Source organism: Manis pentadactyla, chromosome 4 (genome assembly GCF_030020395.1).
Source record: "Manis pentadactyla isolate mManPen7 chromosome 4, mManPen7.hap1, whole genome shotgun sequence".
Lineage (NCBI taxonomy): Eukaryota > Metazoa > Chordata > Mammalia > Pholidota > Manidae > Manis > Manis pentadactyla.
This window is the reverse complement of record NC_080022.1, coordinates 120,060,943-120,073,812: the sequence shown is the minus strand read 5'-3', so window position 1 is coordinate 120,073,812 and position 12,870 is coordinate 120,060,943. Positions and strand designations below refer to the sequence as shown.

The following is a 12,870-nucleotide window of genomic DNA, read 5'->3' as shown; positions in this document are numbered from 1 at the left end:
CTAACCCCATACACAAAAGTAAATTCAAAATGGATCAAAGACCTGAATGTAAGTCATGAAACCATAAAACTCTTAGAAAAAAACAAAGGCAAAAATCTCTTAGACATAAACATGAGTGACTTCTTCACGAACATATCTCCCCGGGTAAGGGAAACAAATGCAAAAATGAACAAGTGGGACAATATCAAGCTGAAAAGCTTCTGTACAGCAAAGGACACCATCAATAGAACAAAAAGGTATCCTACAGTATGGGAGAATATATTCATAAATGACAGATCTGATAAAGGGTTGACATCCAAAATATATAAAGAGCTCACACACCTCAACAAACAAAAAGCAAATAATCCAATTAAAAAATGGGCAGAGGAGCTGAATAGACAGTTCTCCAAAGAAGAAATTCAGATGGCCAACACACACATGAAAAGATGCTACACATCGCTTGTCATCAGAGAAATGCAAATTAAAACCACAATGAGATATCACCTCACACCAGTAAGGATCGCCACCATCCAAAAGACAAACAACAACAAATGTTGGCGAGGTTGTGGAGAAAGGGGAACCCTCCTACACTGCTGGTGGGAATGTAAATTAGTTCAACCATTGTGGAAAGCAGTATGGAGGTTCCTCAAAGTGCTTAAAATAGAAATACCATTTGACCCAGGAGTTCCACTTCTAGGAATTTACCCTAAGAATGCAGCAGTCTAAGTTTGAAAAAGACAGATGCACCCCTATGTTTATCACAGCCCTATTCACAATAGCCAAGAAATGGAAGCAACCTAAATGTCCATCAGTAGATGAATGGATAAAGAAGATGTGGTACATATACACAATGAAATATTATTCAGCCATAAGAAGAAAACAAATCCTACCATTTGCAATAACATGGATGGAGCTAGAGGGTATTATGCTCAGTGAAATAAGCCAGGCGGAGAAAGACAAGTACCAAATGATTTCACTCATATGTGGAGTATAAGAACAAAGAAAAACTGAAGGAACAAAACAGCAGCAGACTCACAGAACCCAAGAATGGACTAACAGTTACCAAAGGGAAAGGGACTGGGGAGGATGGGTGGGAAGGGAGGGATAAGGGTGGGGAAAAAGAAAGGGGGCATTACAATTAGCATGTATAGTGTTGTGGGGGGGTATGGAGAGGGCTGTACAACACAGAGAAGACTGGTAGTGATTATACAGCACCTTGCTACGCTGATGGACAGTGACTGTAGTGGGGTGGGGGGGGGACTTGGTGAGGGGGGAAGCCTGGTAAACATAGTGTTCTTCATGTAATTGTAGATTAATGATAGCAAAAACAAAAAACAAAAAACGAAAAAACAGCAGCAGAATCACAGAACCCGTGCTCGCTTTGGCAGCACATATACTAAAATTGGAACGATACAGAGAAGATTAGCATGGCCCCTGCACAAGCATGACATGCAAATTCGTGAAGCATTCCATATTAAAAAAAAAAAAAAAAAAAAGAATCACAGAACCCACGAATGAACTAACAGTTACCAAAGGGAAAGGGACTGGGATGGATGGGTGGGAAGGGAGGGATAAGGGTGGGGAAAAAGAAAGGGGGCATTACAATTAGCATGTATAATGTGGGTGGGGGGTACAGGGTGGGCTCTACAACACAGAGAAGACAAGTAGTGATTTTACAGCATCTTACTTCGCTGATGGACAGTGACTGTGAAGGGGTATGTGGGGGGGACTTGGTGAAGTGGGGAGCCTAGTAAACATAATGTTCTTCATGTAACTGTAGATTAATGATACTAAAAAAAAAAAAAAAAAGGAATGTATTGCTGATACATACTACAGTGTAGATGAACCTTTAAAATATTATGCTAAGTGAAAGAAACTAGACACAAAAGGCCACACAGTGTATGATTCCACTAATATGAAATATCTCCAATAGGCAAATCCACAGAGACAGAAAGTAGATCAGTGGTTGCCCGGGGCAGTGGGGAGAAGGGAATGGAGACTAATTACTTGATGAGGATGGGGGATTCTGGGATGCTACAAAAGTTTTGAAACTAGAGAGAGAGGTGGTCATTGCACAACACTGTAAATGAACTACATGCAAGTGATCTGTATACTCTTAGTGGCTAATTGCATGTTTTGTGATTTTTACCTTAATTTTCAAAAATTTATTCAATCTTTGCACAAATGTTTGGAGAAGTTGTTTGAAATGTTTATGATCCAAAACGAGTCACTCTTTACTATAACTTAATCAAGTTGACAGTGAGACTCCGATACAGCTTCTGGAAGGAAGTGTGTATGGGCACAGCCCTGGCTATTCTAGGAGGATGGTTCTGAGAACATGATGACTTCATGGTTTTATCACAAATGCCAACCTAATTTATTTAATATACTAAATGTTACTTGTAATTTATACTGGAAAACTACTTACCTATAATATCTTTTAAAGGATGGTTTACTATGTGCAAGCTCTCCTTTGTCTTTACACAGACCCACCGGAAGTACCTATGCTTTCTTTCATTCCACAGGACCCAACAATGATGCCATATGCGAAGGCATTCAGTTGCGGGAAAAAGGTACACCTCTTTTTATTGAGTTTCACTTTACGGGGCTTCTCAGGGAGTCCATTTTTTAAAGTTTGTGGCAACCCTGGGTCAAGCAAGTCTACTGGCAACATTTTTCCAAAGCATTTACTCACTTTGTGTCTGTGTCACATTTTGGTAATTTTCACCATATTTCACACTTTTCCATTATTATTATATTTGTTATGATAATCTCAGATAGGTGATTACAACTCACTGAAAGCTCAGATGATGGTTAGCATTTTTTGGCAATAGAATATTTTTTAATTAAGGTATGTACATTTTTTTTTAGACATCATTCTATTGCACACTTAACAGACTACAGTGTAAACATAACTCTTAAATGCACTTGGAAACCAAAAATTTACCTGACTCAGCTTATTGCAATACTTGTTTTACTGTGGTGGTCTGGAACTGAACTCACAATATTATCTCTGAGGTATGCCTATCATTCTAAGCAAGGTTTTTTAGGAAAAAGCCTCTCCCTACATTTGACTTTCCCTCTCCAATGGAGTGGCTTCATTGGAAAACATTGGTATATGAAATCCTCTCAACCCACACCCAAGTTTAAGCCTTATTATAACTGACTCATCAGCTGCTCCAGGTTGCATGTAACTCTCAACAGTGCCCCTTTGTAAGCCTCAGGGTGGTTTGGTTTTATAAAGTGTCACCTTTTAACACAAACCAATCAGTAGCCTCATGGCTGGATACAATTCTGTTAATAAATTACCAAGTTCTTGGAATAAGAGGCAATCAAGAACCACAAAAAATATTTGCTGCTCTTTTAAATGGCAGATCTGATGATCGACAAGCAGCCGCAAATACGGGACCAAGGAAGCACTAGGTCACGATGCCTCAGACCCGGATGGCCTTCATCAAGAAATGTGACAGGCAGTCACAGATGGGGATTGGGAAAAGAAGAGGAAAATGAATCATCACTTAATAAATGCAGTTGGCAGACCATCTTTTAAATCATCCATCCACAGGAATAAAATGCGGGCCACCAATGGGAACAACTGAGGTAGAATCCAGAGCGCCTGAGATCCGATCAGGATGTGATCCCCGGATGTGGATCCAAGGAGCAGTCCTAAGTTCCCGCCTACCTCTTGGCTGAGGCTGGAGACTTGGCAACAATCACCGCATTCCTGTAATCCGGGATCTGTGACAGACGAGAGGTCAAGGGTTACTGCCAGGCCTCTACAGGCTCTTCACACCAACCCCAACAATCAGTAAGAAGGGACATTCCTACAGACTCAAAAAGACCACCCAATGCCTTGAAAGTTTCCCAAAAAGAGAGAAAGTTCAAAGTGAATGTCTCCTTTGGAAAATGAATAATCGCCTACCCAGGAAAAAATGTCAAGGTGGGAGCCTCACAAACTTCTTTTAAGAAAAGGTAGGGCTAATGGATGAATAGTTCCTATCTATGTACCAGCAAATACTGACATGTGGTATACAGATGTTTTTGTAAGATCAACAGGAAATCCTTTTATGAATCCCAGTTACATGTAATTTCCTTGTGCAAAAATGATACAAATCTAACCTGAATCCAAGGTAACTGTCAAATTCCAAATTAGTGTGGTCCAAACAAATGGCTCTCTAATGTTATCTCCGTCAAGGCATATAGAAACACCAATTTGTTAAAGGACAATCAGACCAGTGCTGTTTCATAAAGATATTAAAAGCCCTTATGTAAATATGAAAATATCAGTCTGTCTTGAAGTCTTTCACTGTTGAACATTTGAAGTGGTCTGTGATAGTGATGACTATAACTGAAGAAATACCTGTTACCACTTTCTGAGAGGTTAGAAGACAGAACTATCTTTAAGTCGAAACATGGTTTATTGTTTCTAACTTCATCTTGGCACTATTTTCAAACTATATTCTTGAAATTTAATCACTTCATTAAGTCGTATTCTTCTGTTCAAACATGTCCTCACTTTTTTCCCTCACAATTATGTTAGATCAATGAATTTCAATATAAGCACTTCATAACATCTAGCCCTTCATACAATGCCTAGCACAAGGGACACACTAAATAACACTTAGTTAACAAACAAAAAACTGATTTAATTTAAAGAAGGCTTTATTATATCCAGCATAACCACATGGATCAGAAGTCTCCACAGAAAAACCTAACTGACCCCACAGAATCAAGGAGCAGGTGGCAAAGACTGTTTTCATTTAGGCATTTTCCTCATTTCTGCTGGAAGTCTTTCTAAACTGTTTTACATAATTCCCTGCTTCATCAAACATCATCAGACAGCACTCAACCCAGGCAAGAGAAGAAATAACAACCGAGGAAACAGTTAATAGAGCAAATAAGAAAGGAGGTTGTAGAAGAAAAGGACTGTTTAATAAAAACAGTTCCATTTTCTCCCCAGGAGTTAAAACAGGAAACCAAATGCATTAAGAAAGAACGAGTTGTTATGAAAAGGAACCAGAAGGAAACCTAGGAGGTGGAAGTTATTAAGGTCCAAGTAAGAAACTCGGTAGCTAGCAGGCTGAATGGACACAGACCAAGAGCAAACGTGAAAAATCAAGCCAAGGAATTTTCCCACAAGGTGGTAAACGAGAATGCAAAACTTGAAAAAAAAAGAAGTTAAATAATATAGAGACTACATTCAACATTTTCAACATCTAATAGTTACCAAAGGTGAGAATGAAAAAAATACAAGGGATGAAATACTCAAATTATAGGCGGAAAAAAACTTCCAGAGAATAAAAGGGACCCACTGTGTATCTAGTGGGATGAATGGAAAAGAGATCCACCTCAGACACATCATGCCGCAATTTCAAAACCAGAGCAAAAAGATAAAACACTATTTTAGATGGGGGAAATTCTGTCTCCCCACAAAAAACAAAATGACAAGATGTTCAATCATGCCAGAAATCAGTAAAGTAAAAAATTCAAATAATATAGTACTGTTTTGCCCATTAAATTGGCAAAATTAAGGGCACAGAGAAATATATGTATTTTTCACATAAATTAATACAGCCCCCTCAGATAACTGAGATTTTATTATATTAAAATATTAAATTTTCAGAAAACTGCAATTTTTGCAACATTTATTAAAATATTAAAAATGTACTTGTCAACCAACCAATTCTACTTCTGAATATATCTCAGAAAAATTTATACAAGTACCCAGAGAGATAAGTACGAGAATTTTCAATGCAACATTACTTATACATTTTTTGAAAATAAAATATTTCCCTTAAAAGAGTAAAAAATTAAACTGATACACAATCAAGGGAGAAATAGTTTAAAAAACTGTGGCTTATTTAAACTTGTGCTTTAAACATCTAAACATGTAGCTCTTTAAACTTAAACTAAATGAAAGATTCCATTCTTCAGTCACACTAGACACAATTCAAGGATTCAACAGCCACTTGTGGCTACCATACTGGGCAGCAAGCAACATTTTCACATGTAAGTTCTGTTAGACTTTGCTGATCTAAACTAAGGAGTACTATGCAGCAATTATAAAGAAAGAAAACTATCTTAGCATGAAAAGACCTCAGATACCAGGCAAAGGAAAGAAAAAGTTGCAGAACAAGGCAAACAAATATGTCAATGTTTCTTTTTAAAGGCACTCACCACCCACGAATCAGTATCTATAATATGTATACACAGACAAGGAATACATACAAAGAGAAAGGTCTGAGAGGATACAGGACACTAGGCAAGCTGGAAACAGGGTTACTCCTGACGAGAACCAGTCCGGGGAAGCTGTTTTATCCGTACTACACATAGAATTATGATATACAAATATGCATTTCTCTACACTGCCATTATAAACCTAAGTTTTCATTTGTCATTTTATAGGAAGACTACTCTTACCAAGTGAAGGGGAAAAACATACTACATGTCATGTAAGTCTGACTTCCAAAATCTATAGTTTTCCTCTGAACCATTAAGCAAAAATATCAGAGCCATGTGGGGCACCACAAAAAATGATATTTCCCTACACCCTAAACCCCTTTGCTATACCTCTTCCTTGTCCCCAGTTTTCCACTTCCTACCATACCTCATTTCTCTGATAATGAGAGTGCCTTAATATAAAGACACTTAGAAGAACACAGGAGGGAAAAAAAGCAGCTCAAGAATCAGAAACAGGATAACTCTAAAAGTTCTTGTACCATATTTAATCAATGCCCAGAACACTTTTTGTCCTATTTTACTATCTGTAGATCTAGATGTCTTACTTGGTAGTACCTTAACAGCCGCTGCTGCCCCAAAAGAAGCTGCGATGTGCTTTTCATCCCTTTGCATGCGTGAAGGCCACAGAGGCCCTGTGGTCCTCATCTCACGTGAGCTACAGGCACTGTTGGCTCTACATGGGCTGAGTTTAATTGACATCCAAAATGTCTTCAGGAAGAGTTCACTGTGATTCCACATTAAAATGGAAGTTTACCACACATGCAGAAAGACACAGGAAGAGAGCAGCGGGGTGTGAATCTCAGTCATCAATTAAATGGTCATCAGTGGAGGAATGACCACAGTTTCTTATTTTCTTTCAAGGCAATAACCAAATGCCTCATGGGAAATAAGAAAGGAGGACTCCGCACTAACAGATGAAGCTGTGAAAGGATGGAATCTGAAAAGGATGCCCTACTTGTGCACAGCAGTGCAACTGAAGGCAGGAGAAAGTGACAAATGCTCAGAACAGATGAGGAGAGTGCCAAGGCACTGAGTATCCAATTACCTGAACCTTCTTTCCAGCGCTGGCATTAATTCCAGTGACAACTCAAGAGAAATGTAATAACATGTCAACTCAAGAGAAACAGAGTTGTCAATGAGCTGTCAAATACGAAAAGCGTCAGCATCAAAATGTGAATAGGATCCTTAAGTGACACAAAGGCATGGTGTCCTAGCTTAAGCAGCAGTGCTTTCTTCTTTCTTGATGAAGTAAATACTGTAAAAATCTTTTTTGATGGCATCTTAGATTCAGAAAAATATGGTCTATCTAGCCTCTGCTTGAGAAGCTCTAATACCTGAAAACAACATGCATAAGACAAGAATGCTATGAAAAAGCAAAAAGAACAAAATTCCTTTTTTTAAAAAAATTTTTATTAAGGTATTACTGATATACACTCTTATGAAGGTTTCACATGAAAACACAATGTGCTTATGGCATTTACCCATATTATCAAGCCCCCCATACCCCAATGCAGTCACTGTCCATCAGTGTAGTAAGATGCCACAGATTCACTCTTTGCCTTCTCTGTGCTACACTGTTTTCCCTGTGACCCCCCACACCATGTGTACTAAACATAATACCCCTCAATCTCCTTCTCCCTCCCTTCTGACCCACCCTCCCACACCCCTCCCCCTTTGATAACCACTAGTTCCTTCTTGGAGTCTCTGATCTGCTGCTATTTTGTTCCTTCAGTTTTGCTTCATTGTTACACTCCACAAATGAGGGAAACCATTTGGCACTTGTCTTTCTCCACCTAGCTTATTTCACTGAGCATAAGGTCCTCCAGCTCCATCCATGTTGTTGCAAATGGTAGGATTTGTTTCTTTCTTATGGCTGAATAGTATTCAATTATGTATATATACCACATCTTCTTTATCCATTCATCTACTCATGGACACTTAGATTGCTTCCATATCTTGGCTCCTGTAAAAAGTGCTGTGATAAACATAGGGGTGCATATGTCTTTTTGAATCTGAGAAGTTGTATTCTGTGGGTAAATTCCAAGGAGTGGGATTCCCAGGTCAAATGGTATTTCTATTTTTATTTTGAGGAACCTCTGTATTGCTTTCCACAATGGTTGAACTAGCTTACATTCTCACCAGCAGTGTAGGAGGGTTCCCCTTTCTCCGCATCCTCGCCAGCATTTGTTGTTCTTAGTCTTTTCGATGCTGGCCATCCTTACAGGTGTGAGGTGATATCTCATTGTGGTTTTCATTTGCATTTCTCTGATGATTAGTGATGTATCATGTGTCTGTTGGCCATCTGTATTTCTTATTTGGAGAACTGTCTCTTCATATCCTCTGCCCATTTGTTAATCAGGTTATTTGCTTTTTGGTCATTGAGGCATGTAAGTTCTTTATATATTTTGCATGTTAACCCCTTGTCAGATATGTCATTTACAAATATATTCTTCCATACTGTAGGATGCTTTTTTGTTTTGTTGATGGTACCCTTTGCCATACAGAAATTTTTTAGTTTGATGTAGTCCCGTGAGTTCATTTTTGCTTTTGTTTCCCTTGCTCAAGGAGATGCGTTCAGGAAGAAGTTGCTCATGCTTATATTTAGGAGATATTTGCCTATGTTGTCTTCTAAGAGTTTTATGGTTACATGACTTACACTCAGGTCTTTGATCCATTTTGATTTTACTTTTGTGTATGGGGTTAAACAATAATCCAGTTTCATTCTCTTGCATGTAGCTGTCCAGTTATGCCAACACCAGTTGTTGAAGAGGCTGTCATTTCCCCATTGTATGTCCATGGCTCCTTTATTAATTGACCATATATGGTTGGGTTTATATCAGGGCTCTCTAGTCTGTTCCATTAGTCTATGGGTCTGTTCTTGTGCCAGTACCAAATTGTCTTGATTACTGTGGCTTTGTAGTAGAGTTTGAAGTTCGAAGTGAGATCCCCCCTGCTTTATTCTTCCTTCTCAGGATTGCTTTGGCTATTCGGGGTCTTTTGTGGTTCCATATGAATTTTAGAACGATTTTCTCTAGTTTGTTGAAGAATGCTGTTGGTATTTTTGTAGGAATTGCATTGAATCTGTAGATTGCTTAAGGTAGGTTGGCCATTTTGACAATATTAATTATTACTATCCATGAGCACAGGATGTGTTTCCATTTATTGGTATCTTCTTGAATTTCTCTCATGAGTGTCTTGTAGTTTTCAGAGTATAGGTCTTTCAAAAGTCCTTTTTAACAGTGAACTCCCATACAGTACTTCACTTTATAGCCTGTTTTATTTTTATGAATGAAGGATGGAGTATTTTAAAACAAACAGCTGGAGTTATCACTGTTAGCTCGCCATCAAAACAAAGAACCACTTCCCTAGTTTGCTGAGCTACATACAGTGTAAGAGAGTTGAATCCTGACTTCTGTGATAAAATAAGTTATAAGAAATACATATTTGCTCATTCATATGACCAAATATGTATTCCCCAGGTATATTTGGTCTTCATCCACAGTTCCTGAAAACACTGCAGAGCCTTACAGGGGAAATGGGTGTCTTGTCATGTTAATGAGAGACTTCTGGACCCCACTATGCAATGAAGCCCTCACAGAAACCCCTGGGAAGAGCTCATCGCTCTCTTAGATCCTGCTTCTCTGTTGGAGAGAGCTTCTATGCTTGGGGAAACGAAAGCTTCCATGTGCCACCAAGCCAGGCCCTGAGCTCCACGAGGTCAGATGCTCCTTTATCTGGGACCTTGCCTTCTGTTATCTCTTCATCTGGCTGTTAACTTGTACCCTTTACGGTATCCTTTATTAAACTGATAAACCTAAATGGTTTCCTGAGTTCTGTCAGCAGCCCTAGCCAATTAACTGAAGCTAAGGCGTAGGTCTTGGGATCCCCCCCGCCATGTGTAACCAGTAGGTCAGAAGCACAGGGAACAGCCTGGGGCTTGCACCCAGCCTCTGGAGTGGGGGTGGAGGACAGAGCCCTTAACCTGGGGAATCTGGTGCTGTCTCAGGGCAGAAAGCATCAGAATTGAACTGAGTTCTTGGATACCCTGCTGGTGTTGGAGAACTGCTTGGTGTCATGTATGGGAAAACACCTTCCCACATACACACACACACTGGAATCCGGCCCAGGAACCTGAAAGGAGTCATACTATTGCTGTGTAAAAAAAAAACACTTCTTTTCAACAATGAACCCTTAAGTGAGATTTTTCAAGTCCTGAGGCAGAAGCTTATGTGAAAGAGCAACGACTGGGCCACTGGAGAGGCTTGCAGCCTGACCTCTGGAGCAGGGTGAGATACTGCAGCCTCCGTCCTCAGGCCTGCAGGTGCCTCTCAAGAGCACTGTTGCCATCTGCCTCGAGATGCCAGCACACAACATGCCAGGCATCTTGAGTGGGAACATCCTAAAGAACCACTAGATTCACTTATTAGCCTGTAGAAGCCCACACTAACTGCACTATTTGCTACAGCAGCGCAGTTCCTGCCCCTGGATGGTGCCCAGGCCCCAGCCTCCTGCTCCCCGGCTATCTGCTGGAACCCTGCCTCCCTCCTCACCATACCAGCAGTACTCTCCACCCTCCTGTTCTCTCCACTGGGAATCACGTGCAAGCAGTTCTACATCGTTTTCTCAGTTTATTAGAGTTTGTATGTTTCTTGTATATAACTTTAAAGAAAACAATCAGACTATTTTATATTTGTCTGTTTTAAAAATATTTAAATTCATTTAAATATGAGGACCTATCTAAATTGCAGGAGGATATGGAAGGCCTGTACTCTTTGACAGAAAGAAGTTGCTTAGAAATCTATAAACTGCCATCTTTTAAATATAATATTGTAAAAGGAAGTCTCTGGAAAAGCTATTAAAGAGAGAAATAATTCATGTGAGGAAAATAGTTCTTAAAATGCAAAGTGGATGTGGGGTAAACTGCAGAATTTCTGTCTCCTGCCAGGCCTTAGTCCGTTTACACATCAGCATGCGGTCAACGCGGCAGCTTCCCGCGGCCTCTGGCGCAAGGGGCAAAGATAACAGCCGTTCACGCCTCCCCCGTTCCTGGAATGTAATTGGCCCGGCGTCTGCCAGTCACCAAGGACCCACCAATGGTGTTCCTCTTGGAAGGGTGGGCAGGAAGTAGAGCGCACAGTGCTGCAGAGACAGAGCAGCCGAGGAGGCTCCTGGACCTGGCCTTGCCCAGCTGGAGGATTCGAGCTAGCTGTGAGCACTAAAAAAACAGCTTCCGAGGGAGGGGCGGAAGATGGCGGCGTGAGTAGAGCAGCGGAAATCTCCTCCCAAAACAACATATATCTATGAAAATATAACAAAGACAACTCTTCCTAGAATAAAGATCAGAGGACACAGGACAATATCCAGACCACATCCACACCTGAGAGAACCCAGCGCCTCGCGAAGGGGGTAAGATACAAGCCCCGGCCCCGCGGGAGCCGAGCGCCCCTCCCCCCAGCTCCCGGCGGGAGAAGAGCAGGCAGAGCGGGAGGGAGACGGAGCCCAGGGCTGCCGAACACCCAGCCCCAGCCATCCGGGCCAGAGTGCAGGGCCCCCGATATTGGGAAAACAGGGCAGCAAGAACAGTGAGCAGGCACTGGAGGCTGGGCGACAAAAGACATAAGAAAAGCGCGCGACCATTTTTTTTTTTTTTTTGCTTTTTTGCTGCTTTGTTTTGGCGAGCGCTTTTTGGAAGTCTTAAAGGGACAGAGACCCCAATACTAGGGAAACAGGGCAGAAAGACCGGTGAGCAGAGGCCTGAGGCTGGCACCGGAGAATAAAGAAAAACGAAAGACCACCTTTTTTTTTAATTAAAAAATTTTTTTTTTTTTAATTTAAAAAAATTTTTTTTCTTGTTTTTTTTTGGTCGTTGTTTTGTTTTGGCGGGTGCTTTTTGGAAGTCTTAAAGGGGCAGGGCGGGTCACTTAATCCAGAGGTAGGGAATCCGGGATATCTGGGCACCCTAACCCCTGGGCTGCAGGGAGCAGGGAGGCCCCTTACGGAGATAAATAGCCTCCCAGCAGCTCCTGCTCCAACGCGACTCCACCATTTTGGAGTAGCTGCCCGAGCCAGGCCACGCCCACAGCAACAGCGGAGATTAACTCCATAGCAGCCGGGCAGGAAGCAGAAACCCTGTCTGCGCGCAGCTGCGCAGCACAAGCCACTAGAGGCCGCTGTTCTCCCAGGAGAGGAGGGCCACAAACCAACAAGAAAGGAAGTCCTTCCAGCCGTCACTCGTCCCAGTTCTGCAGACTATTCCTATCACCATGAAAAGGCAAAGCTACAGGCAGACAAAGATCACAGAGACAACACCAGAGAAGGAGACAGACCTAACCAGTCTTCCTGACAAAGAATTCAAAATAAGAATCATAAACATGCTGACAGAGATGCAGAGAAATACGCAAGAAAAATGGGATGAAGTCCGGAAAGAGATCACAGATGCCAGAAAGGAGATCGCAGAAATGAAACAAACTCTGGAAGGGTTTATAAGCAGAATGGATAGAATGCAAGAGGCCATTGATGGAATTGAAATCAGAGAACAGGAACGCATGGAAGCTGACATAGAGAGAGACAAAAGGATCTCCAGGAATGAAACAATATTAAGAGAACTGTGTGACCAATCTAAAAGGAACAATATCCGTATTATAGGGGTCC

The 12,870-nt window shown here is 41.0% G+C and overlaps 1 protein-coding gene and 1 non-coding gene across 6 annotated transcripts in view; one reads left to right on the top strand and one right to left on the bottom strand.

The window, feature by feature from the left end:
* The window catches only part of PRPSAP2 (phosphoribosyl pyrophosphate synthetase associated protein 2), a 95,343-nt gene that overhangs the window by 40,189 nt on the left and 42,284 nt on the right, over positions 1-12,870 (bottom strand). For all 5 annotated transcript variants that reach the window (XM_057500793.1, XM_057500791.1, XM_057500794.1 and 2 more), the window contains one exon: positions 3,662-3,717. In XM_057500793.1, the coding sequence (XP_057356776.1) occupies positions 3,662-3,717 (56 nt within the window). The remainder of the gene's footprint in view (positions 1-3,661; positions 3,718-12,870) is intronic.
* Positions 1,352-1,458, top strand: LOC130683721 (U6 spliceosomal RNA). The gene has a single exon (XR_008997597.1). It is a non-coding gene; the product is annotated as a U6 spliceosomal RNA (small nuclear RNA).